We start from the raw sequence: 27,764 nt of genomic DNA on the forward strand, positions 1-27,764 counted from the left end.
TTAACTACATGATCAGACAAGAGAAACATCAACTTCTAACTTTACCAGAAATCCAAAAATTGAGATCAACAAGTGTATTAATGTTGCAGCAGATCCCTCATAGTGAGGAATCTTGAGGAATTATCTGCTAAGAAACAATAGTAGCACGCAGTTTTGTTTTGTTTTGTACAAGAAACCTTCTCATCTACACATGAAACAGGTGATATTGACAGAGCAAGTGACCAAGACCAAGAGTTTCATTCTAAGTAAATAGGTACATGCCTCTGGGAGACTCAGGTCAAGTCAATCGTGTCAAGTCACTCAAAATAATCTATAACTTACCTTTGTTCCTGTTTCCCCTGGTTCTCCCTGAAAAATTACAGAAAATAAAGGTTGGTGTCAGTCCCTATTATCCTCAAAGACCATCTGATCTGACTTGAAACATTTCTAAGAACAGGCACTATTACTCACGTCCACAGACACAGTTTCTTGTACATTTTTAGCTTTAACAGCATACATTTAGAGTACACTTTGATTATATGGGTAGCACCAGTGGAAATCAAATTATGCAGTCATAAACTTGTAAATAAATGTACAACCAAATCCAATTTCAGTAACACCACCCAGTGAAACTGTTTCTAACCATGACTCCAATAACCCTAACCATCATCATATACTTAATACAGTATATGTACTTATTTATACATAATGTAATCAAATCATAACCCTTAATGTTAATTTTACACCCAACATGCCACTCATAGTACTAAATGTATGTGCATGCATAAAATAAGGGCTTGCAGCTCCCTCTGGTGTTCCTTTGGGACATTTCACAAAAGTTCATATTACTGCTACCCTTATGCTAGTGTTTGCTCATGAGTTTACCAATTATCTCACTGCTCACTGCCAACTTCAGAAGAAACACTATGGTCATTGTTTTGTTGTTTTTTTAATTTTTAGTTTTAGGAATTATTAATTATATTCCAGCTCTCAAACTGCAAACCACAATCACTTGTCTAATAAATGTGTTCCACTGTACATTGTTTTAAAATGAAAAAGAAGAAAAAGGTTCAAACCTTCTCTCCACGGGCTCCACCCCGTGAACTGGAGCCAGAGCCTGAACCTGCATCTCCCTTTGCCCCAATTGGCCCTCTATCTCCTTTCTCTCCTCTATCCCCTCGGTCACCTTTTTCTCCTCTAGCCCCAATTGGCCCTGAAAAACAACAACAAAAGACAGTCATTAATATCTTCATGAAAGGAAAGTATATCCCACATCCCAAACAATAAACAGGACATGTACTGCTCCCAATAGACCAGGAGAAGAAAAGAAAATAACCTTTTGCTTGACATCTTCAGCATAGTGTGCACGGCTGTAATTTATAGGCCATGTGAAGATTTCAACATGTTAATTGAACTTCCCTTCCCACACCTGCATGCACCACGGTCCTGCGGTATATTTTCTGACCTTAAACTCTTCCCACTGAATGTGTCACTTTTCAGTGGAGGCTGTATGAAATGCAGCCCACTCCGCTGCCATGCACAGCAAAAGTATGTGCACTGCAAGGAGGTTTCTGAATGGATACATGAGCAAAGAATATTTGCCGAATAAACTAATCCCATGTATCATGGCATTCGTAGCCTAAGCTAATATGTAATACTATTGTTGCTTTTCAATCCCAGTTATTTTTTATAAACAAAATTCATGTAGAAATAAACCAAAAAATTGTCCTATTTGACATGCTGCATATACAGCCAGACATCCTTTAATATCCATGAGAGCCAAAACTTTATCTCACACTCAGTTGAGCTCCTCATTTTCTAGTTTTTTTTCTTTTTCCCAGGACATTGTAGACTGAATGGCCTAATTTCACTGGCTTAGTGTATACGCAGACATGACCACCACCCTGCATGAATTCACAAGCAGATGGACTGTAGATGGATTCATATGGTTCGGTTTTTAAGTCCATGTCATGTCCTACATTAGGAGTACACATACAGTATCAGGCAGGCAAAACATCCAGGCAGAGAATAAAGAGCAAGGGAAAAAACTGTGGATTTGGCTGATTTTCTCCCTGTTTATAACTCCCATTGACCCACCTGGTGACCCAGAAAGTCGGGGCTTGGACTCCATATAAACCTGCTCAGAGTCACTTGCTGAACATAATACAAAGGCAAATGTTAAAGTAGGTCTCCAGATAAACATTTGTTTAAGTCGGTCACATGAAGGCTCCAGGACATTAAGTAAGCTGTTACTTTTTATCTTCATAGTTTCTAGATCAATTTGTGAACATGTTTTTGACAATTCCTTGGCTTGCCTCTTCTCTGTTCACAATGACCTTATTCAATGAAAATGTAATATTATTAAAGTCTGTCGAAACAATACTACAGTGCTCAAATGAACTTCATTAATCATTCTGGCCATCAGAAGATTACTTCACAATGCATTTATAATCTGAAGCTAATATGAAGCTTTAACTGTCTAAATAAGTCAAAATCCCTCTTTTGTATTACTATACTTCCACCACAGCTCAACAGGGAAACATTTCAGAGGGAACACAAAGTGGGAATTTGATGCTAAAAAAGACTGTAATTGTGGCAGATATCCACTTGATATGACAAACTCAGACTGCCTCATATAAGCTTCACATCAACTTTGAAATGAGTGTGTGGACACACTGTGGATTTTGTTCATTTGAAGGGGACATTTTGACAGTCATTATGAACAGGAGGAATGATTGCAGTGAGGAAAACTTATTTCACTGTTCATATGTTGTTTAAAAACAGACTTGAAACATTGTGAACCTGTCCTTTAGGCCTAGATACTTTTGGTTGCAGACAGTAATATTGTCATCCAAACGAACAAAAAGTGCAATTCTATGAAGCTGTCAAAGATGAGAAAACAAGACCTATGTAATGACTGTTTTCAATAAAGTAGTACTACTACTGAGAATGTCATTAGTCTGACTTTTTTTTTTACTTGGGTCATAAACCAAAGTATTGGACAGATAAAAGTTTTGACCACATGATGGCATTAGCTGAACAGTTAAGTGATCAAGTTTTTACATTTCATCCTGACATGAACACTATAGCAAATTTCACAACAATAGTTTTCCAGACTTTTAACCCAATACCAAAAATATCAATCTGCTGATGGCACTAGAGGGAGAGTCAGGGATCTCTAAAATCTGAGGGATTCATCCTCAGGGAACCAAGAATTACTTTAGGAAATCTCATGGCAATCTTTAGAACAGTCTACTAATACAATTATTTTCAAGTGATATGAGGTTGTAGAGACAATTTCAGAAAATTAAATAAAAAAACCTAAATGCAAATAGAAATGTATTAAGAATTTGATAACAGACCATGAAAATGCACTTTGATACAATTTACATGGTAAGAAATTCCAGTCCTGATATTTGACTTTGTCTTAGAAATGAGAGATTTTTTATTCCCCTAATGTATTACTCCTGATGTCCAGTAGATGGAGACATTCACCAATAAACTGCTTTACAGCGAGCCCTAACTAGCTCAGCTGTATTTAAGAAATATGATCACTGCCTGAACAGCATGAATTGTAATAAACATTCCCTTCAGTACCCAGCAGGTGAGCTGAGTCACATGTCAGCATGTGGAAGTACAACATCTATGTCTCCTCTTTGAAAGTGAAATTATACATCTGTAAGTGTTTACTGTGGTCAGACACACTCACCTGTCTCTCTTGTAACTGACACTTCCTCTTTCCTGGACACCGGTGGCTGCTGAATGGGCCGGGAAGATGCAGGAGTAGTCTGCTGGAAGGAAATCAAGCAATAGAGAGAAAAAAAACAACTGATCACATTAACTGGATGCCTTTTGCCAAAGGCTGCATTGATCCTGCAAAACTGAGTTTTGAGCCACACAGCCTCCTCATTGTTTCCATTGGTATTCCCTCTAAAATCCTTGAAAACAATTTAAGAACCTTTTCACATGGGAAAAAGTAATGCTTGTTAACGTTAATTCCAAACAATCCCAACAAAGATGACTCATGTTTCAGCTCTGTGTTATCATTCAACTGCACTTATGTTCAAACTTTGTGTACAAGTAAAGCTCCTCTCCTGACTAACAACATCGTTTCCCAGCTCCACACCAAGTCTTTTTTTAAACATGATTGAGACAACATGTGCATTTGGAAACCAAGAACTCAGCAAAACCTTTTCTATGTCTTTTGGCAAATTGTTATTGTTTAGAGTAATTGCAGTGGATGTGTTAATCACTATCAGACATTTCATGCCTGGCCTCTATTGCAAAACTTATTTGTTTGTGAGCCTTATTAAAGCAGTCAGAGGGCACTGCTCCCAGTCTATCACACCGATCTAGCCTGCAGTTGCAAAATGTAATTACTCAGAGTTATAGCGACACCTGGAGTACAATATTATGCTCAGTTACAATGCAAATGACACCAACACCAACTTCTATTAGTATTTGTGTGTGTGTGTGTATGTGTGTGGTCATCCTATTGCTGCCAGTCCAAACCCCACATTTAACCTCCACAGCTGAACTAACAAAACCTGATGATAAAATACAAGGTGTCAAACTTTCTTATGCCTAACTATACATTGATACTGCCTTATTTACGACTGCATCAACAATTCTAATTGATTGTTTAATGTGAAAATAGCTTTGCTGATATGTCTGACAATTTTCTGTGTATATACAAAGCTCCAAAGACTTGTATAACAGCGGTCACGTTCTTTGAATGAAGCGCTGTAAACAGACCCACGTTCCCATGCATGCACGGTGGCATCTGCCTTACACAGAAGTATTCTCTGGAGAATGAAAACTTAATGACTGTTATTATTCTTTGAAGCCATCTCTAAACAAACTAACATGCCCAACCTCTTTTGTGGTAAAGGAAAATGTCACCCAGTGTGGTTCACTGATGTGCTTTTAATAGTTTTTGGACAACGATGGAGGTCTACGGCACAGAGGAATAACACAGATCAGTTAATTGTTTGTTTGGCTCTATAGATGAGACTGACAATAGGAGAAATGGAGAAAATCACCAGCCTTATCCTACTAAAGCACAAAGCATGCAGTGGTCTGAATACCTCAACTTGGAGGTCTCATCTTCTCAGTTGCTTCTATGAGATTTAGTGATAAGAAAATATAGAAAATCTCCAGCTTTGTCCTTTAACACATTTATAAAATAGACTTCTATACATTAGCATGTTTTCATGGGACCACATGTGTGCCTACAGACAAAGAAAAGAAAGCCAAACTCCAATCTGCCAACAATCTTGTGTCACTAAATACACAGAAGCACTGAGAGAAGCAACAGAAGCAATTGAAGGTTGGGGGGGAGGTGAGGTCACTTCTGCTCTCAAAAACTGCCTTTGGGTTAAAAAAAAGAGAGGGGGGAAGGGAAATAATGCAAATACCCCCTACCCCCCCCCCCTCCCCCGCCCCATATCCCTGTCTGTCTGTAACTCATTCTTCACCGGTGACACACCTCGAATTGTCACTTGTGGAATTCACGAGAGGAGTGGGATGAAGAATGTAAGCAGCTGAAATGAAGCTCGTGTTGATAATTAACCAGATTTCTTCCTGAGAAAACTCCCTGCTGTGTTGCACGGCACTGACTATGCTAAGAATTCGACCACACCACTATTGACTCTTCTAAGTTGATATATGTATTAATGTGATAAAGAATACCCTGCTTGTTCACTCCTTCACCTATCCATCATAGCAGGGGATGATGGGTGGGAGGCTCCAGTCTTTTAGAACATAGTGCTGATGGATTTGAACCACACAACCCTGAATCCAAGAGCAGGTATGCAGCTCCCTTGGCAATGAACATATTCCACCTCCACAGCAGTGTAGGATGATTTGATTTTTCAGTGCATGACTTATAAATTATCACAGAGGAGTTTAATTGGATCTTGCACATTTTTGTGGTCAATCTTTGGTGAGGAGAAAAACTGTTTATAAAATGGAGCAATTGAGGGTTGTCTTTCATTGCCTGACTCTTAAGGGTCTTGTTTGTAGTTTTTTTACACAACAGTCAACTTGCCTCGCAGCCAATCAGTTAACAGCTTGTTATTTAGAATTCAACATAAAAAAGACACATGTTTTAGTAGCAGCTCAACTTTCGCAAATTTAAACATCAATTATCTTGTGCAAACTGATAAGCATTTCTTGTGTTATTTGGTGGAGATTCAATTATTTCGAAGACATGACTGCATGCTCTAATGCTGACATAACCTAGCATTGGCCTTCCATGAAATCTGTATACTTGAACATAAAATACACAAGGAAATTTCATAAAACTAAGAAAAATGTACTTTCAAGTGATTTTGTAGTTATTCCGAAACATCCGAAGATCTGTTTACATCAGAAACAATTGCTAACAGCAGCTCATTGACACTATCTGAAACAATCATGCACACTACATCAGGTCAGATTTACGCTCCAGAAACATTTCCTCTTTAGGCTTCATGCTGAAGGGGACACTTTGGATTCCGGCAGTGACACTGTTAAGGATGACTGACTCTGTCATCTATCACCATGAATTCCTGGATGACAAAATGGAAAGTTTCACAATACAACTCTCTCCCTCTCTCTCTCTTTCTCTCCCTCTCTGACAAGTCTTTGCCCAGACTTGCCTCAATTGCACTGGTTGGACAATTGTGCAGAGTGTAGGTTAGACCGCCTGTGAACAGACATCACATGGAAAAATGTCGGCAGGTAGGCATTACATTGCCAGCTGTTGTCTTTTACACTGCATTACATATGATGCTAATTAATGCCTATACTGGATAGATGGAAAAAGCCCCTTGTAAGCAGTGCAGTAATGACCAGGTAGGGTGAAGACAAGAAACTTCCTACTTTAGCTACCACGAACCTGCCCTCTCTGACTTTCTTTCCACCTCAGTCAGTTCTTGTACACTGAGATTGAGAAACCAGTCAGAATAACAAAGCCGCGGGGACCTTGAGGCAGGGGGGCCCCTCGACTTGGATCAGATCGAGTCCAAATTGACATCTGGTTTTTCTAAGTCAACTCTGTAATTGTGAGTGGGAGGGCATGCACGCACAGTGGTGGAGGTCGTACTACATTTCAGCCTGCGTGGCTATCTTTGAGGGTGAGTGGGTGCCTGTGGAATCTGATTGTTTGCCAGCGTGAAGAGAGACGGAAAGCAGAGAGAGGAAGACAGGATGACAAAGGAGAGCGATACAGAGAAACGTGATGGAGGAAGTGACAGAAAGATACAAAACTAGAGGAAATTGTTCAGACAATTGGCAGGATAAAGGGAATAATAGTCTAAATATGATGGTGTGCTTGTTCCTAATGAATGTGTAAATGTGGTTGTGTGTGTGTGTGTGGTTACCAAAAGATAGAAAAAACACTACAATCTTTCAGCCTTCAGGTGAAATATGTTGGTTTAGGCCTTCATCCAGGTGATAAATCTACAGCCTCATCTATCCAGAACACAGACCACACCTCACATCAAGTAATCCTCCACAGAATAACTAAACTAAGACATTAAACATCTCTTAGCATATAACAACTGTGCAATTTCAGAATTATTTTATTATTACATCTTAAATCAGCACAGCTGTTACCTTTTTAGTATGAGCAGAGGCAACTCTATGTTAAAAAGTATTTTCTAAATGTATAAGACAGAAGAAGCAGCTCAACTTCCAGACATCAACTCAGCAGTTTTTAATCTCTCTTGAGGGACGAGTGTTCACTCACTTAATGCCGAGCAACTCGAGACATCACTGGTACATCAAACACTGAGGTCTGCTGTTCATCTTTATCAGCCAGGTATCCTCTTTATGAAACAGAGCAGCCTCCTCTTTCTCGTATGCACTCTAAAGGCATTCATCAGTTTACATTCAGTGTAATGGTTAACTAACCCGTTCTGTGTCAAGGACAGTTAGAGTACTGCTTATTTACTGTATCAATGAAACAAACCGTGATCATGAGGGATGTGCTCAGACTGTCTGATTAGTCAAGCTTAAAAAAATGAGGAAAAAACAAACAGCTGCAGGTGAATATTGTTAATAAGAAAAAAACGAAAATTGCTCTGTACCGTCCACGTAGGTTTCCTCGTGTCTGGTCTGGTTTCTCCGTAGCCACTTCCGTCTCCTGAAGCCTGAAGAGACCAAACACACATGTTCCATTTAACTTTATCTCCACAAGATGTTCCTCTTTCTTTTAATCATTGCAATGACAATTACACACCTAACGAGAATGCTCTTTTTAACTGTGTGTGGTACTTCCACAGCATGTGTGTCTGCTCATTGGTCTTTATTTGAATTTTTGGTAAAAATACAAAACAGCTGTTAAGAACCAGGAATAACAGGCTAATCTGTTAGTGATCTGTGTGTCAGATTTATTGGTCTGGTTTATATGTCTGTGTTGTATTTATTGACAGATAGATCTACAAATAGCCAGTAAAGATAAAACACAGACTAACAGGAAAGACACTTCATCAAATGGTTAGAAATAATAATAGCATCATTAGAATAAGGAGTAAAACATAAAATAAAAGTGTCTTTTAGCTTAAGAGACAGAAGAGGTATAAAATTGGGCTTTGTGCAAAAATACACACACACACACTATAACTAAGATATGCAAATTATTGCAGTTAACGTTTGTTTTTTGTTTTTTTAACATCCTCTTGGCAAGGAACAGATTTCTTGATTTGGAACAGATATTTTAATCCTAATAAACCTTTTAGCTGGTTAAATCTAAGAGTCATTTAAGACTAAACTCTCTAAATTGTTAATACTCTGCAGTATGTATCTGAGCTAATGCAATAAAGTCAAATTCTTGTATATTTGTTGACTATTTCAGTCAATCTTATTTACTTCTTCTGGAGTGTTGAGCGCTTGGTAATTCAATATCTCTAGAATGTGTCCATTATACTAGAAGACAGCTGTGTGTGAGGTTATCATTTGAGATGAAAGACACATCCTGAAATCAGAAACCTGTCATTTCCACTTGGAATGCCATTTTCCCGTCTAATCCGAGCAACATCTAAAAGGTTCGATGACAACGCGCTGTAAAGTCTTGAACCCTGTTCTTGTCAGTGAGGACGGGGCTTCGGTGGTCTGTGCGAGCGGAGCAGCTGCTGCTGGATCAATGTTTTACTAAACAACAGTAAAGGCTGCTGGTGGGCTGCAGTGAGGCACCTGTGTTTGTGTGTGGGTGGTCAGGGTCAGCAGTGAAAAGGCCGCCCTCAGATTCTTATCTGCTGTGGATTTATGATTGGTAATAAGTGACAGAATAAATCCACAGAGTGAAGTGAAATCATATGAACCTGTTGTAAACTATTCCTAGCAATTTACAGAATCATTTGAATTCACAGTCTGCTATGCTTTACCCCCTTAATTACCGCTGTTGTGCCTCTCAATTTTTCCATTCTTGCTCAGCACATTTGCAGTTTACAATGAAGGTTAACTTCTCAAAATTCTCAGTAAGCATTATGGATCCTTTATTTGAGACAAAAAGGAAGAAGCAGACGAAAGTAGGCTTTTTATTTCTAATCATCAATCATAAATGTTGTCAGCTGAAATGACAGAACCAGTCGATGATTCACACAGAAGACATGGAGATAAATAAAATGGCATCAAATACTGCATTTTTTAATATTTTCTGGTACCATGTTTTTACATTAAGATTACCTAGATAAGAGAAAAGGATGTCTGGGGACTTCCTAAACTCTGATAGCATGCAGCAGCAACTTCCGCACATACTAGTTGTGAAAGGGGCTCTTTATTTTTAACTACAGTACATAGTAGTGTTAAGTTAGGTAGTTTGACATGCTAACACTTGCAGCCATTACACACGTTAAATCCATTTCTTACACTTTTGCTCTGCGTTTTTGGTTTTGAAAAAAAAAATCACTTTTTCTTTAGCTCAGGGGTTTTTCAAAGTCTGAGACTGCAGGCTTGCCATCACACAAAGCTGGGAAAAAGGCGCCCTCTGACACCCTGAGTTTAGTTGCTTAGTTTTGCTCAATTTCTGAATGCCTATGGGATCATGGTTATGTTATTTGATCCCATAGACATTGACTCAATTGAGCCAAGATGTCCTGAAATTGTTGTCTGACGTACTTCAGCCTACATCGAATACATGAAAAGGTCTGTCTGAAGGCGTTTATTTGTTTCTGACTCTGGGAAAGTAGGAAAAAAACAATACAGTTCCCCCAAACTATTGTATCTCTGAACCAAATCACACATAACTAATGTTATATTTTTCATTTCCAGTCACTGTCCCTCCCCTGAAACTATTTGGAGCCCCAGAGCGGAGGACTGATGACAAATGCTGTTCAGTGCAACTAACTGTTATTGTCATTATCTTCATTTGCTCTTAAATGTCTGAATATGGTAAAAAATCACTGCATCCCAAGCCCTAGATGTCATCCTCATGTTTTATTTTGTCCATAACCCAAATATATTAATTATTATGATTTATGACATTTATACCATCAAAGAAAACTCAATAAACCAGAAAATATTAACATTTGAGAAGTTGTCATCATATAATTTAGAAATCTTTTAATTGAAAAATGACTAAAAACGATTAATCAATTATTAAATTAACCTAATTTTCTGTCAATTGACTAATCAAGTTAGCTTTGCAACTATTTAATTGTCAATTACCTTTTGAACCCTTCCACATACATTATTCCCCCAGCTGTCTCCCAAATGTGATTAGTTGACACTCACCATATCGGAGTCATCTTCATCTTCTTCGCAATGCCTCTCAGCAGCACGAGGGTCTCCCACCACCCTCAGCTCACCGATCACACCCTGTTACAAAACAAGGACATGGCGTTTTGATCTTTGATGATATAATCAGAACAGCAATATGGATGCTTATCTCTGGACTTTCAGATAAGGTTTAGTGAATGTTTCTCAGGGAATTCCCCCTTTTCCACACAATCAGAGGAGCTATTGATGTCTACCAGCTTTAGCCTCAGCCTGTTAAGTGGCACTATCTCTGCCCCACACACACGATCTGATACATGTTCCCACACAGGATACTCACAGATAGCATGAATGCTATCTTCATGCCTATCAAAGGGCCATTAGTTCGGTATGAAGAGATGGTTTCCCTTATTTGAAGTTGATTCTTCAGGACACGTTTATGTCCTGAGAAAAAAAGTCAAATGGACTTTTTAAGAGAACTTTTAAGATAAATAACAAAGCCTTTGTGAAATTTAAACCCCGCCTTTCTCTGTGCAGGCTTTTAAAAGGGACTACTGACATGACACAGTCCCTTTTTCTTAACAACTTGCTTTAGATCTCAACAATAAATCTGAGATCCTGTTCATGAGAAGGACTGAACTGTCACTGGAGCATGTTTTCACCAGTGATGGATAATAAGAAAAAAGCCACATCCACTGAAAAAGTTGAACTTCAGAAAGGAATGCACTTTTTATAAATACATAATGTAAATATTTAGATACTGGAGAAGCTCGGCAAGACTTAATTTGATTATGAAAATTAAGTTCACAAGACCCCTCGCTTAGGGCCATACGAGGGTCAATAAATAGCACATGGCCTAAAAGTGCTGAGGGAAAACTTGAGCTGTGTACAGTTATTAAGTGGTTTACAACAAAATAATCAACTGTCTCCAAACATGATATAAAGAAAAGATTAAACAAGTGTTGCATCTGAGAAATGAAGAAAGATATGAGATTACAGTTTTGGGCAAACACTATAAACTTGTTTCAAAAGCTTGTATTTGGAAATACCCTTTTAAAAATATTTAGTATGGTGAATAGCTGTTGATTTATGTAATCATTATTATTAAAAGATACTTTTTTAGCAGTGGATGGAGGGTACAGCCACCCTATTTTTGGCTCTCCTGTCCAGTTAGTCAAAATCTATTTGTGTCATTCTGTCTTCATGATCTGAATTAGGTCGTTTTTGAAAGAACAGGAAGGTCATTTATGTCCATATCACCAGCATGTGACCATATTTAGAAATATTGAATAGGGAAACTGCAAGGAAAGGAGTCCTGTTGGAGTTGAACTCAAAATGAGAAAAGACACCGAGGTCACAAGGTCGCCTCCGATTAAAGCCAGCTATGTATTAAACGTGACTAAAGAGCTTCTCTCTACGGCTGTAAAAGTCTCAGAAATATGTTATTTTTCTATTTGCATGAATTAAACATAGCTTTGAATCCCAAGGGACCTTGTTTGTTTTATCAGATGTCACTTCAAACGCAATAACATCTATTCTTATCTGTAGTCGTCTATCTGTTGCTACACAATTCAAAAAGTTAGTTCCCATTGCGGTTTCTGAGTGAATTACCAGGATATAAAACAATCAAGCAAAACTAAGTTAGGTAAATGTTATTTTTCCCTCAACACAAATTGTTTAAAGGTTTACACATAATATCATGCTTTTGGCCTTTTGCTTGATTTGTGTTCAACAAATTCAGTCAATGATTTAAGCTTTAAAATAATTATCATCATGCACATAACCAGAGTGAACATTTCTCACTGACCGTGTGCCTGTGGTTACATGTTTTCTGCGGGTAGCCATGGGTGAACAACTATAACCCTTTAACGGCTAAGGTCAACAGTTGTTTGGGTCAACTGCTGGGATTTACAGCGGTCAAATGACAGACGTTAATAACATCCCTGCTGCGAGTTCCTCCAATTATCATTTGCAGACTGCCCTCGAGAGGATGATGATGAGGTGATGTAGACATTTATATTATGGTTTCAAGTAGGCCAATTTGAGCAATCAAATCAGAAGAGAGTTATTCAGCTGCAATGTTTCACATGCCTGACGATGGAAATCAAAACAGCATCACAGCCGCAGCAGACCTGACTTCATCATGGTTAATGTTGATTGTAAGAAAAAGTAGTTTTAACCCATTCTTAGTCAGTCTAAGATTTAATGGAAAAGGATCCTATGTATTTCTTGATCTACTATGGAAGCTTTCACAATAAATAAGGTATAACTTTCTTTATTAAATTGATTTTTTGGGGGGCTTGAATATTGTATACACACCAGGAACTTCTCAGGATCGGCCCCTCCAGCTTGCCCGACAAAGACCCCAGCGCCGGCCTCCAGCTCCATCTCATCCGGCGACCTCTCTATACGCACCACCTGAGGGTCTGTGTCGCAGTTGAGGTAGAACATCACCTTGTCGTCCCTCACAGCGATGGCAAAACGAGTCCAGGTATCCTTCAACGAGGGCACGAGGAACCTGGCCCCCTCGTACGACTGCTGCGAGTCGGGCTCTGTGTAGTACAAGATGACATTCTGGTTGCCGCCCTGTACGGCTGACAGTTTAACACCCACATACATGATCTGCTGTGCCGCATCTGTGACAGAGAAGATGACACCTCCCTTATTTGAGGTGGGTTTCAGGTTGAAGATGAGGGCAAAGTCTCGGTAGAATGGGCTCGGCAGGTGGGCGCGAGCCAGCTGGCCCGTGTTGGCATCGGGGCCGAAGACGTAGGCGGGGCTGTTGTCTGGTCCGTTGATTCGGGTGATCTCATTTGGAGGAGGTTCCCCAATGAGCTGCAGCAGGGAGACTCCACTCTCTTCTACAGAGGAAGAGAAACAGGATGTGAGACCGCAGTATGCATTAAATAAACCGCAGGTTAAAGGGTAGGGCAGCATGGCAGGGTATGATGTTAGACCAGACTCTGTTAGGCTGTATGGTTGACTTGATGTGATTGTGTCTGATACAGTAGATGCAGGAACAACAGCTGTCATTAGCATAAGACTGCGGTATTTTGAGCCTTTGCTAAAGGAAAGATCAATGTGTCCCCTCTTTCTAAAGTAATGTAAAAAAAAAAAAAAAAAAACATTTCATAAAAAGGAAAAGTTAACATAACTCCTGAGCTTTTTTTTTAAGAAGCATTAGCGAAGAGGCTCAAGGGATCTTAAACAAACAAGCTTTTTTTATGACTTCTAGGTCAAAATATGGAATGGGTTGTTAAATCTACCAGAAACTCTGACTTCCCCAAAAAGGCTAAAGGACAGGTCATGTGAGACTAAGGAAAGTAGATCTCTTGAGCAGACGCTGTAACGCTTACATTCCAAAGACAACACCTGAGGGGAGGTAAGGAGAATTTAAATGTAAATTTTGAATAATGACCACAAAAAATGAAGCATATTAACAGCCAGCGATTTCTTTAAGCCATATGAATTGTTAGGGCTGAAAGAGTAATTTAATACAATAGTTGAACCAGGACAACTTTAGATGTAAATATGAGTCTATATGTGTCAAGAAAAACTGACACATGTAGAACCTAAAAAAGATTTAAGACTTATCATTAAATCTAATGATAGAAGGGTCTGAGGCAAATCAAGATGAAACCTGCAGTACTAAAGTCACCACGTGTTTGTCTTTGACTGTGATCACCAACTTGACTAAAGAGCTCATGTATCTCAGGAAACGTGCATTTATTTACACCTATAGTACTTTACTTTAAAATCATGTCTTTAGAAACTGTGACTCTTGTTCCACATCTTCAACACTCATCAATTTATTTTTGCACAGAATCGGGTAGAGATGGATAATTATGGATAACATTCCTGAAGACACTAAAAAAAAGAAAAAAAGAAAGAAAGCAAAACTCTTGTGACTTGTATCACATCTGCTAAATGTCACTGCTCCACTGCTGCAGGGCACACAGGGACCAACAGCTGGGCTTCCTGCATATCTCTGCTCACTCTTCCGTCGCCCCGGGTGACTCAGAGCATAATAACTGAAGGCGTTTAGGAAATACAAGGAACACACAAAGAGTGATGTATTGACATACTCGCTGAAGACGTTTCACTGTTTTTGTTTTACTGGCATCAAGCTCCAGACTAAACCTTTGCACTTTGATCAGCAGTGATGTGTCTTCATGTTACAAGGAAATCACACACACACACAAAAAAAATCACTGTTTTGGGAGAACACTTGACGTAACTTCTAGTTCTTTGAAGGAATGCTTTGGCTTACCACCTGTTGACTAATGTTCAAGCTCTATTGGTCAGTTCAAAGCCTCCCCACTGCCATGAGCGCCGGAGATCAGCGGGGTCGGCTGTTGGCTTTGTTGAAAGCTTAAACACACGAGGTGTTCAGCTGAACCCAGGGTCCCGCTTTCCGCTGTCCGACCATAAGCACGAGTCTGAATATTCTGCGTGCCGCCTGAGAACTAAAGATGTTTCCTTTTGAATCTGAACTAACAGAGAACCCAGTCAAGCTGTTAGCAGGACAGCAATGAAAATATGTTCCAGTGTTAATTATGCAGTTCCTGTTCGTGCAAATGGGACTGACATTTCAGAGGATTCATCCATTTAAATACAGACTTGCCAAAGATACTAGATACATTTGGAAGAGCACATTAGTTGGTAAGTGATCCAAGTGTTAAAAAGTTCTCAAAATACCACCTTGAAATATATTTTCAAAAAAGAGGGTGGGGAGCTGGATATCTGTAAATATTTATAAAGAGACAAAATTACTGCTCTTACATGTTTCTTAATAAAACCATAATAACCCCTCTCTCAATTTCAAGACCTCAGCATAAAAACAGACATTTTCTACCTAGACAAGAAAATGTTAATCATGAAATGACAGTCCCAGGTTCGCAACACCTAATATAAACTGTATCCATGACTGTTGTTTGGATGGTAGCTAACAATGAACTGTCATTTGCACCAAGCCAACCAGATGTTTACTCTGATAAAGTCAGAATGAGAAACCTTAAGGGTCTCTTCACTGGGCCTGTGTTCACATGTCTGAACCTGGCTGCCTTCTATGTAGACGATCTCAGGCAGAGGAGGGTTGAAAAGGCTAAACGTTGTAGTAATGGTGAAATCCATCATGTGGAAAAGCACACCATTTTAATTTGTAATACTCCTGCTACGGGTGCCATAGCTGACATGTGAGCAATCTTTGAAGCAGACACACTATATATAACCTGAATATGTATGGTAACTATGTCTGCAATGAAAAGCAATGATAATGATTTTACTCCAAGTGACGTATGCGCTGAAAAAAATGTCTCTACTTGCTGTGATTGACAATCTCCCCCATCTGAAATAAACGTGCGATTTGTTAAGCGTATGTCGGCAGCTGATCATGAAAAATATTTAATTTGTGTGCAGATTAAACTTCAAAGTCTGTGATGGGCTGATACGTGAGGCGCATCTCTCAAACAGAGCTGCTTGTCCCTCAGCATGCAGCATTCCTCTGAGGGCTGAGTCCCTCTATGTCCTCTCTCCACATCATCATCATCATCATCATCTCATCTCTCTCCTACAATTCAGACATTAGATTTTCTGATGCGTTTACCAAAGGAACAGCAAGGATGTCTGCTGCTCGTTTGGGAAATGCATTAGAATATCAGATGTCTTGAAACGTGTGTGCAGGGTCGATGCTTCCCAAACCCCTCATCAGTGAAACACCTCACCCATTACTCATCACTCACACGAACAGATGTGCACTCTTTGGTCCATGTTCAAAATTTACCAAAAAAAACCTTACTACAGAGGAAAAATGTTGACCAGCCCATGATTGAAAACTATTAAAATTGACTTTATATGTTAAGAGGTATCCTTGTGGAATAGTGCCAGATGAAAGTAAAGAAAAAAGGAAGTTTGAAGCAACAGATAATAGCAATTTTATTACCAGATCCAAAGCAGATGAAAAGGTTTTACTCTTGCAAAGGAATGCTTTTGCCGAAGCCCGTTCAATGTGCTCGCATTGTGAGCAAAGGGACAACCAGTCATTCCCTCTCAGTGATCAAAAATTGTTGGGTATACAAAGAGTTCACCATTAGCATTTTAATTGCAATCTCACTTTGGGGTTTTCAAATAGCCTTTGTCAACCGATGACAGCTCCGAGGCCAATCAGGCATAGAAAAGGACAGTTGATGAATGGAGCGGTCCGGGGTTTATGGTGCTAGTTTGTCTTGTCAAGAAAACCACTTACTGACTAGGAGCGCAGTTCTTCTTTCATTTCCTAACATTCCTGTATGGGATACCAGAGCTTGGAATACCCTGTTGATAAAGCTGTATATACAGTGTGAGACTGTATATACAGAGCTATGGGAACTGGGAAGTGTTCAGGATCGTGTATAACGCATGGGAAAACATCTGAACATCTGGACAGTCCCAGAAAACATTGATGCTCCATCACCATTTAAAACATCCCTTGAGGCCTGCTGACAAGAGCAATAATCCCTTCCCTTAGTCTGCAAAACGCTGGTCAGTGGTGTGACACTACGTATGGCAGGTCAGACTTCACCTCTGGAAACATGAAAATGACAATTCTATGATTGTAAAAGGGGGAAAAAAAGTCTTCTATTTTAAAGCATTTGGAGCATGAGCATGTCAATGCTGCTTATCAGCTAACTGATCAGAAAGTGAAGTAAATTAAATTTAGTCACATGATATGGGTGTTGTGTTTGCTTTCTGCATGTTTAAGCACTGTTTGATCTTGTGGCTTCAATGTATGTCTGGGTTAAAAATAGTTATTTGTAATGCATAAAACTTTAATCGGTGCCAGTGTGGCACAAATGTGACAAATGCATGTCATCTATAAATGTGCATGGGGTAATGGGTAATGCAGAGAATGTAAACATCGCTATAATAGTAACAAACAGGTGCACTATACTGTATGTTGTGAAGGGAGATCTGGTGCCAAAATAACTTTATGGAATATTTGTGGGACTTTTTTGTTCATTTTCCATAAATATAATGTAATATATATGTAAATATTCTCTAAAGGCTTTGTAGGTAAAACCAGGTCTTAACTACTAAGTGAACACAGGATGTTTTTAATATCAGGGTATCAACAGCACACATAAATGGGGCTTTTCACTGCAAACCTTTACGAGCCAACTTTCACCTGATGATGCAGAATAGTCGGAAAAAAGATATTAAACTGAAAACCACATCACAGTGCAGGAAGGAGATTTCATGTTGGCTCGCCCTGAACACTGGGTTATAATTCTCAAACCACAAAAAGGAAGATGGGTCTACCACAAGCTGTGCACTTTACATTTGAGGAAGACGTAATATGATACTGTTCAAGCTGTCTACCGAGTTCTCTACCTGTGAGTAAAGAACTTTTAAAAGGCAACACGCAGGGCTTAAACAAACCTCTTGGCACATACTGCCAGCTTCATAAATATGTCTTTTCAGAACTCTGAGAGAAAATAGTACTGATGATAATCACACAGGTATAAATAGGTTTAGAACTTCAAAATGCTGATACAGCACCACTCCAGTTCAAACACAGATTTTTTTGAAAGACTAGAGTAAATTGTCACCGTTTCACATACCACTCTTACTTTGGTGGTTTTGCCTTTCCTTTCTTTAATGTAAAAAATACAAACAACCAAAAAGCTGACCATGTGGCCATTATCCACCCTACTGCTTTTACAACATTGCTTCACCACAGTTCACATTTTGTACTATTGCAATACAAACCGGAGGGGGCAATGAGTTTCTGGCAGCAAAGAAGTCGGACTACCCTGTGCCCATAATTGGAACCCTCCCGAGAGCCAACTCAAAATGATTCTCTGGCAAGGAGCACACATAACTGGAGCCAGCTTTGGGCCTTTCTGTCATGAGATACAATATCAATCCTGGCTCAATGGAACCACAGTGCTACAAATCAGTGTCAGACCACCAAAAGGGTGCAGTGTACATGTACAAGCCCCAAAACAGACCAAATGTACACAGACCTCCAGATAGGAGTATTGTATACATTAACATGAAAGCATCCTTTTCATCTTTTTAGACCACCACAATGTTGGCCAGGGACAGTATTTCTTTTAATTTCAATTAATAGCTTAACAAGACAGAGAGTAATGGAGTTTATCAGACAGGAAACAGTTTTACCATCAATAACAAAATTAATTACACCTGACCTCTAGACCCTGATATGAATGACTGCTCATCTTTCAAGCAAGAGGCCGGTAACCATGGAAAAACATTAAAAGGGCTTTTGTGCCCTAACAATCCTGTCTTACCACATGGGTAGCCCCCCTGTAGTAAAAGGCTCACATCTGACAGATTTCTTACAAAGTTTCAAAGCATACACTGATATCTCTGCAATCTTCCCACAGTAAGCTCCCACATATACACACATCTAGTGGCTACATTCAAATACCTTAGTGATTGTGTTTGTTGCCCTTATGATAATGGCCTCAAAATTCGACCAAAAGAAGCTAAAACCAAAAGAAAGATGAATTATATATATCATGAGACATTCTTGTATGACAGGTCATAGTTAAATGATGTAGGAGTGGGCTGGTTTTAAGGCCCAAAGCAAAATGAGAATGGCCTCCTCCCACACGTTAAGCTAACAGAGCCGCAGATAGTGAAAAGTGTCTGAAGCTTCCCAGACACTGCATAGTAGGGGCTCTGATCAGTGAATCCGAGAGGTCAAAGGAGTCGTTAGTGGGTAGACGCAGTGGGAAACAGCTCAGAATAAAGGCTAATAAACAGAGAAATAACGTGGTTTTATGGCACATTGCATCATTTATGTGCGTCCTCAATCAACTTAAAGCCAAAGACAACCAACCTGTTGACCGCTTTGAAAACTGTGCCAATACAAACACAGCCTTCTGTAGTGAAATAAAAGCATTTGCATGTTCACTCTAATAGGAACCACTTGAAATTAAAATGATTATAAGCAGCTTTTATTTCAATCTAAAGCAACTACTTCTCTTGCAGCTTTTGTGCAGAGGATATAAATCAAGAATCTAAGAAGTCCTTACAGAGATTAAACAAACCCAACACCATTAAATTAAATCTACTCCGCCTCATTGCCCATCTCAACCATTGTAAACAATCCATCTAATGAGCAATGTCCATCAGCAGGATTTAAATGAACGATACCCGATGGTCTTGATTGCAGCGGCTTTCTGTCTAGTCAAGAGTGATTTACAGTACAGTAACTCAAAATACTCCAGTTATAACTTGAGACTTCTCTTACAGGCAATATCCAACACACATGCCTTGGTGCTTAACCAGCTACTGGAGAGCCTATAAAAGTTGCCCTCAGGGTGAAAAGATGGCAACAAGGTCATATGGTTTAAATTGCCTGAGTCCTGTCTATCCGCAATGTCAGGACTAATCTGTCTAGAACCTTCTACAGTTATCTTGATCTTTGTTGAGGTTTCCCTAACACATATATTTTACTTATATCTGTGTCAATGTCAGCAATTTAAAAAAAGTGAGCTTTGCCACATAATCCTATACAATAAGGGCTAGAAAAGCTAACATTCTTTGACTACAAGACACCATATGAACCACAATCCAAACACTTCACAAGTAGAAAACCACACCATCGCCTTGCAGGCCAAAGAATACAGAGTTAAAACATTTCAAACCAATATAAATCTATTTGGGCCCTGGTCTGTCACTTAGTATTGGAACCAGAGACATGATGTCCACTCATGCCTGTCAGTGGAGCAAGCTGTCAGAAAGATAGTGAAGCTGTAAAAAGACAAGAGTCTTGAACTCTCAATGATATGAACTGGCAGTGAAGGGCACGTCAGTAGCCCAGTAACAGGGATTACACTCTATAGCCATTAATAATTTTAGGCACAGCATCCTCACGGAAACAGATTTTTTTTTTCTCATACCAGAGTGTTTGATGCAGAACTCAATATACAGGATGTTCTCACGTGAATCAGCTCTCACTAATGGCAACAAACATCTGAGTCATCCTCTCCATCATTGTTTTAGTCACCACGGACATGCAGTTTACTGGCTGGTTTAAGCCCTGGAGAGGATACTCAGATACACACATATGACTATCAGTTCAATAGAGTTTTTATCACCATAGTGAAATGTATATAACACTTTAGCTCTACTATTGCCTTGTTCTGGTATTTCACGTGCCATATTCTTTGAATCAAAATCTTTTGACACAGTAATTACAGGCACATGAGATCAAAGCCATTTAACTGTACCAAACTAAACAATCTTGATTATGATCATCATTCCAGATCAGACAGAAATAAGTACCATGAACAGTAATTAATTCCTTTCACCCTTTACATTTTCACATGTTAAAATATGTTACCTGTGAGTGCACCAACTTGCAGGCTGTCAGATATGTTTCAAACTTACACAGTTGTACAAATTGACATCCTAAAGAAAAGCACTGATGCAAACATGACGGCTTCCCATGCATGACAACCAACACTGTCGAATCCTGGTTGCACATCAAGCTGCCTGCAAGCTACTCGTTGTCAAAAGAGACATGCAATTCTTCAAATATCCATTTCATGCACAACTTCTGTTCTATGAAAACATATTAAAGATCATATAAACAGTAAACTCATTGTTACACAAAATGTTATATGTGCTATTCTTTATAAAACTTTTTTTTTTTAAGTTACAAATAGCAATAGAACTTTTTTTTTTTTTACTTTATGCTGTTTTGTATTTCTTATGTTACTAGAATCTGCATTTAGGAACGCTGTTGTTTAGTAGTTGAAAGTCTTAAACTAGGAGACAGAAATACACTTAGTTCAAATTTCACTTTGGCCAGCATGTCTGTTGATGCTGTGTCAGGTCATGTCTATCTGTGCAAAATGTTCTCCTTTAAATGTCCAACTTCCAAAAGAAAATAACCATCTTTAGTGGATTTGCTAATGGACCATAAAGCATGCTCTGTGTGTGTTTGTATGTGCATGTGTGTGTGTGTGTGTGTGTGTGTGTGTGTGTGTGTGTGTTTTAATGACCTTCAAGTAGTAAGTCACATGTGATCCAAAGGACAAGGGAAACAAATACATGCAACAAAGTTACACACTGAAGGATTGCTGGCATCATGCTTGTTATATTGTAGCCTGAACTTCCTTTTAACAAAATGACTGTGAAACACGAAACATGCTAAGTTTTTATCTTAATACCTTTGCCGTGAACAGGAACCAAGACATTGTTAATCTTACTTATACTCTGTGCTGACTGGGATAAAATTCATTTTATAGGGTAGGGATATTGGGTGGGGGTATCAGGTATTGGGTTTTGGGTTTTGGGTGGAAACACCAGACAAACTGGGGAGTAGGGATTTTGAAAACTGGTTCAGAATGAATGACAAAAAATTAGGATTCATTCGAACCAGTGATTACCTTTCTGGTTACTAACTGACAAGCACTGATACCCATCATCCTCCTCATCTGGTAGAGTGTGGCACTCCAAAGGGAGGCGTCCCTCATCCAGGAGTGTCCAGCAACTGTCCCGCAAGACTTCGCAGAAACTCCGGCAAGGCAACAACGGCGGGGCCAGAGAACCACACTTTGGTACCAAGAGAAGACAGAAAAACCACTCCAAACTATGGTGGCAATGTGACCTCAACAGCCAAGCCCATTCATTCAGGAGTACCTGGACTTCTTCCACACTGGTCTGGTTGAGGTAATTGGGAACAGCAAAACTCTCCCCAAATGCAGAGGAGCAAAAAGGAAGAGCAATATCTACAAACAAACATTGTGGGGATTCTACGCCAAATGGAGATTGCAATATTTCTGTCTGACTAGCTGAGGTGGTTTGGCTAGGTTCTTGCTCACTAAGTGGTGTTTGTGTTGCATATAAAATGTGGCCAATTTGGGTGGGTGCCACTGTCTGGCTAGTTGTTAAGGCCTGATCAGGCTCTCTAAATCCAGACCAAAGACCTGACCCACTGCCTGATGCTGATGATTCAGACTCAAGCCCAGATCCAAGTTCCGATAGATTTCCTGTAAAACCCGAATGATCAAATTCTCCAGAACCCATACCCTCTAATGAAGATGTGCTATTACCAGGTTTACGTGTGTGAGACCGAATCTCTGCTCTGCCCCTTTCTGATGTACGTTGATTCTGTAGTTGCCTTGTAGGTACTGGAGCGGTCAGTCGAGGAGCGTCAGTAGGCCCATCCCAAGTCTGTGCAGCTTTATGGGGCCCATGTCCTTCATCAATGATCTCAGCTCCAATATTGTCTGATGGCAGTTCTCCACTACCTGCACTACCAGACCCCTCATGTTCCACTGATGGAGCCAAAGTAGTGGTAGCAGTCCCACTACTAGACCAGAACCAAGCATCACAGTAGACCACCCACAGGGTAAAAAAAAACAAAACTCCAAACTGGATCCTCATCTTTGGCGCAATGTCAAGTCTTGACCAAGTCCACCAGCTTGCTCAGGCTCCCAGAGTGAACTATGACATGTCCACAGAGACACTACACTCCTGATAACACACTTTCCTCCAGCTCTGCCTCCACACACACTCCACCAGGCATAGAGGAAAAGTGAAGAGAGTGCCCCATTCAAAAGAGTAAAGGGGGAGAGCAGGAGGAGGTGTGCTCCGTATTGGCTGCCCTGGCAATATTTCCTCTCCTAACTCCTCCTTCCTCCTCCTTCTCCTTTTGTCACAGCAGTGAAAAGCGATCTCTCCTGCTGACTGATACTTTAGAATTACGGCAGCCTTGCTTTTCAGTGTACAATACTGATGCTTTCAGTGTTTTACAGAGAGGGGCAATTTGTTCCCCTTGACTCAGTCTTTTTGTTAAAAAGGGATAATAAGAAACTACAGATCTAGCTTAAAAAAACTGCATACTATGTGTTGTGATCATGGTTGGTTTCAGTTTTGGAGCAAAAAAAAAAAAAAAAAAGAATCCTGTGGTGAAAGTTTTATATATAAGCATCTGTGTTGGATTAGCTCAAATGCATTTAATTAGACCCATTCCATTGCAATAATGCACCCAATTATGTTTTTTTGATATATATCAATACAGTATGTTAAGATACTGTTGTCAAATGTTATCTCATTATTTTAAGTCTCGATTAAATCTGATGATCTGACAAAAAATGTCATTAAATGACATTACCAACACAATTTAAAACCACTGAGTGTAAATTTAATGAACTTCAATCCACTCACGTTTTTTTTGTTGCCTTTTTTACAGTTTAACTTTACTGTTAGAGCAAGCCTGTTGAATTAATGGTGATATACTCAACGCCTGGCCCTGTATAAATCGACCCTCCTCCACATGGTCCCATTTATTCTTTACACCAGTTTAGACCCCAGTTTTCAGTGCTCTGTGGTTACACAGTAATCCAGGCCTCACTTTCTTGTCCAGACTGGTCTCTCATTCTGCCTATGGGATCAGTTGACAGAGACCCTCGACATCTGCTAATGGGAGCTTAGTGATAAAAGGAACAGGAGGTTTGTGCAAGTGTCTTTCTAATAGTGTTGGGTTTTGAAATAAAGGCGTTTTGTGCCTGTAACCTCAGTTGTTGACAGGAAGGAACTTGGGTCGTTTGTGCATAGCACGCCAACATCTCCATCAAGGTCGCAAACGCTTATGCTGCAATGCAGAAATGTCTCAACATGAGTTTGACAACTTTATCCTGTAGCGCTCTGTCATGGCCTGGGGTCACTGATGATCCAAATGACCCCTGTCTGCAAGATTATGTTTGTCTGGTCTAACAAAGACGAGAGGCTGAACAACGAGCTGCCAATGATACTGAAAAGTAAACTGGAATATTTTGACAACCTGCAAAAAGAAAAGCCTTCCAAAAATCAATGAATGTACTCAAGCAAGGCCTCGTCAGCATGTCATGTAGGACACCTAACAAAAAGACAAGTTAATTTGTTAACTGTAACCTATAAAAGAAAATAATATAGCTCAGTTATTTATCACAAGGCAAGGCTATTTTTGTACTTTCTGCCCTGATGAAAATCTTCATGAAAGATGAATATTGTGGTTTAGTCATATGAAAAGAAGTTTCCTTTTGGGCAAACATGACTAAGCAACTTGTGATTGTCTTTTACTGATGTCAGTCTGACTTTTCTCACAGGAACATTTGTTCATTGGAAGGTCTGAGAATTTCTATCCTAAGTTCAGTGACACAATTCTAGATAAGAGGCTGGTTTGTAGCATGTTTATAATACAGTAGAATAGATGACCCTCTGGAAAAAAAGCAATTGTTCACTCTAAAATTGTCAAAAATAGACAATTTAATTGCAATATGTGTCAAGTTGGTTGGGAAAAAAACACAAAGAATGGTAACTTTCTGTGGGAAAACAGCTTCTTTCAAGGTGACTTTCATCCATGCTGTTACAAATACATTACAAGCTAACTTTTTTGTGGTCAGACACACTCAGTGATCAAAGTCTGTAAACCAAGATAAACTGTGTTTAAAGTTAGGACTTGGTTAATAAACCCTTGGGTAATACGTTATCTTGTCTTGTGATAGGTAATGATTAGCCTTAAACTTCAGAAAACCCCGCTAATGGATTCTCGTGGTTCATTGCATCGTTGTTAAAGGTTAGACATTCATGTTTTTAGTGAAAATTAGAAAGCAATTTCATTTAAAAACTAGGTCACTGTCTCATAATAACAGCAGCAGTGATGATGCTGAGAAAATCTTTATCAAGTAGTAAATATTGTACTGCTTTAAACCCATAAAACATTATGCATACAAACAGCAACGAGTAAAATTTCATAGTAACAAACCTGTTTTCATAAAAATTAAGTGGCACATTCCTGCCTACATCCATCCTTGATGTCCACAAAACACCACCGCTCTACACTTTCCATCTCCTGTGGGGAGTCCCACCAGCATGATTTTTTTAACAAAACTTAAAAGGTGGGAAACTTGCCAAACAGACATGGGTGGGCACGGATATATATACTGTCACCCTGTCAAGAGTATCCTTGGACCTAGGAAATGGTCTTCTTATTTATGGAAAAAGCTGACAAAGACAAAATTGCACCCTATAAAAAGGAAGACCAGTTGCACCTTTGGAGTGAGTTTTTTCAGGACGATGTAATCTGCAGAGATCATACTTTGAGCCTAGTCGAAAGCATGTGTCCCGCTCTTCAACATCCCTTTCATGTCTACAGCTGAGTACAAACTGTAAGAGTCATAAAGACACCACAGACAGAAGATTTCCTGTTTTCAAGAGTGGCATTTGTAATTGGAAGAGGTAATTACAGTCGGAATGGTTGAAAGGTTTGCACTGTATGTCGAAGACAGGTGGGAAACTGCGGAAAAAAACAGGACTGCATGCCCTCTACTTTGATGCTGGATCTTTTTCTGGGAAAAAACAATCAAAAGGTGCAGATAAACACTCCTTTTTAATCTGTTCAACTTCAGAAAGTGCAACTTACTATCATCCATCTTTGTGACACAGAGTTAGACTAAACTGTTGCAGTAACTAAACATCAGCTTCCTTGGCCTGAGCCCTAATACTTGAAAACAGGAGTTGCCATGTATCAGTTTGTATTTGAGCTCAAATGTAATTTCTTAATTCACCAGTGACATCAGTACAAGTTACTGCATATTTTACTGGACAGTCATCTGCAGTTACAAGATGTCTTTTACAAGGGTCTGAAGACCTTCAGTTTAGCCCAGTTCACATGCTGGTCACCTGCTGCCTGCTGACACAGAGAACCATAATCTCAGCAGGGATCCCGACTCATTTAAAGGGTCAGGTCACCCAAATCACAGACACACACAAAACAAGATTATTTTAATGCCTCGAGAGCTCCAACTGAAATTCAATTAACATCCATGAGTGGGTAGTGGCAGAAAGATAAATATCTCAAATAAAACCAAACTACCTGTGTGTTGCAAAACCAAAGACTTTTTATGATTTTACCTTTGTGAATTGAAATGTTGCCTAAAGTCATCTAAAATATTCAATGTTCACGTGGTATTTACTATAAATTTCTGTAGTGTCTTGTGACCTGTGAAATCTTGAGATGTTTGAGCAGGGGATGAAGTGAAATTCCAGGCCTCCCCAGCGTCTGTCCTCACAATACGCAGACAAAAGCATGAAACCTAAGACCTGGAATGAGTCTGTGGGCTGAGACCATCAATGGGAGGGTGAATGATCGACTAATTACAACACCAACAAAAACCTGGTGAACATAATCCACAAGGGGCCGAAGGCGTCCAATTACACGTATCTGTCACTGCACGGTGGTATTTTATGCCATGCTGACTGTCATGCGGATATTGGATTTCATATGCAGAGTGTCAATTTCATTAGAGCTAAATATAGCTTTTGTAAATCATTAAAGAATATGAGGACATACATATGCAATGCAATATATAATACAATGAGCACTGGAAAGAAGGAAGGTGGTCATTGCAAGTGTGATTTAAAAGTAAACCTCTTCTACAACTGATTATTTAACCCTTTGCAGCAGTGAAGGGCTAAAGTGCTAGTGTAACTGCTTTACAAACAAAAATGCATGAAACTAGACGTGCATTACAACACAGGCAGACAATACAAAATGTGAGGGTCTTTTCTCTGTAGCCCCTGGATCAGCTAGAGGCCCTTTTGGCAAACCCCCCCCCAACCCCCTGCACCATCACTGATGTTATTTCAGCAAGTGGGGGTCATTGACCTCTCGCCGTGAGTTGTAGCATAGTCAATATCTTCAGTGGATATACAAGCACTGAGCTCCGAGGCACTCAGAGCCAGGGAGTTTTAAATGACACACACACACAAATTAAGACACCGACAGATACCCATGAGAACGCATGAACGAGCCAACATATGCTTGAGATACATGTGCAGACACACATGCACAGACACAAACAAACTTGGGCTGCGGCCGGCACAGCATGTTACAGCCGAGCAGCAGTGTAAACAAGCAGACACAAACAGACACAAGCTCCAGCGAACATATGGTTGAAGAAGCACACATGCAGCCGTACAGCATGTCACAGCTGAGCCGCAGTAAACATATCAACCACGTAACATAACAATCATAAAACACCACAATGGGAATCAACCACAGAAGCAAAAACACAGGAGGAAAT

The 27,764-nt window shown here is 39.6% G+C and overlaps 1 protein-coding gene across 1 annotated transcript in view; it reads right to left on the reverse strand.

The window, feature by feature from the left end:
• col18a1a (collagen type XVIII alpha 1 chain a) overlaps positions 1-23,082 on the reverse strand; it is a 39,276-nt gene extending 16,194 nt beyond the window's left edge. Inside the window, exons 1-7 of the mRNA XM_053329209.1 lie at positions 22,725-23,082; positions 12,997-13,538; positions 10,696-10,779; positions 8,052-8,114; positions 3,689-3,767; positions 1,056-1,192; positions 322-348 (exon numbers count right to left, since the gene is read on the reverse strand). Of these exons, the coding sequence (XP_053185184.1) occupies positions 322-348; positions 1,056-1,192; positions 3,689-3,767; positions 8,052-8,114; positions 10,696-10,779; positions 12,997-13,538; positions 22,725-23,082 (1,290 nt within the window). The remainder of the gene's footprint in view (positions 1-321; positions 349-1,055; positions 1,193-3,688; positions 3,768-8,051; positions 8,115-10,695; positions 10,780-12,996; positions 13,539-22,724) is intronic.
• Between the last annotated feature and the right edge of the window lie 4,682 nt (positions 23,083-27,764).

This window comes from Scomber japonicus, chromosome 11 (genome assembly GCF_027409825.1).
Source record: "Scomber japonicus isolate fScoJap1 chromosome 11, fScoJap1.pri, whole genome shotgun sequence".
Classification (NCBI taxonomy): domain Eukaryota; kingdom Metazoa; phylum Chordata; class Actinopteri; order Scombriformes; family Scombridae; genus Scomber; species Scomber japonicus.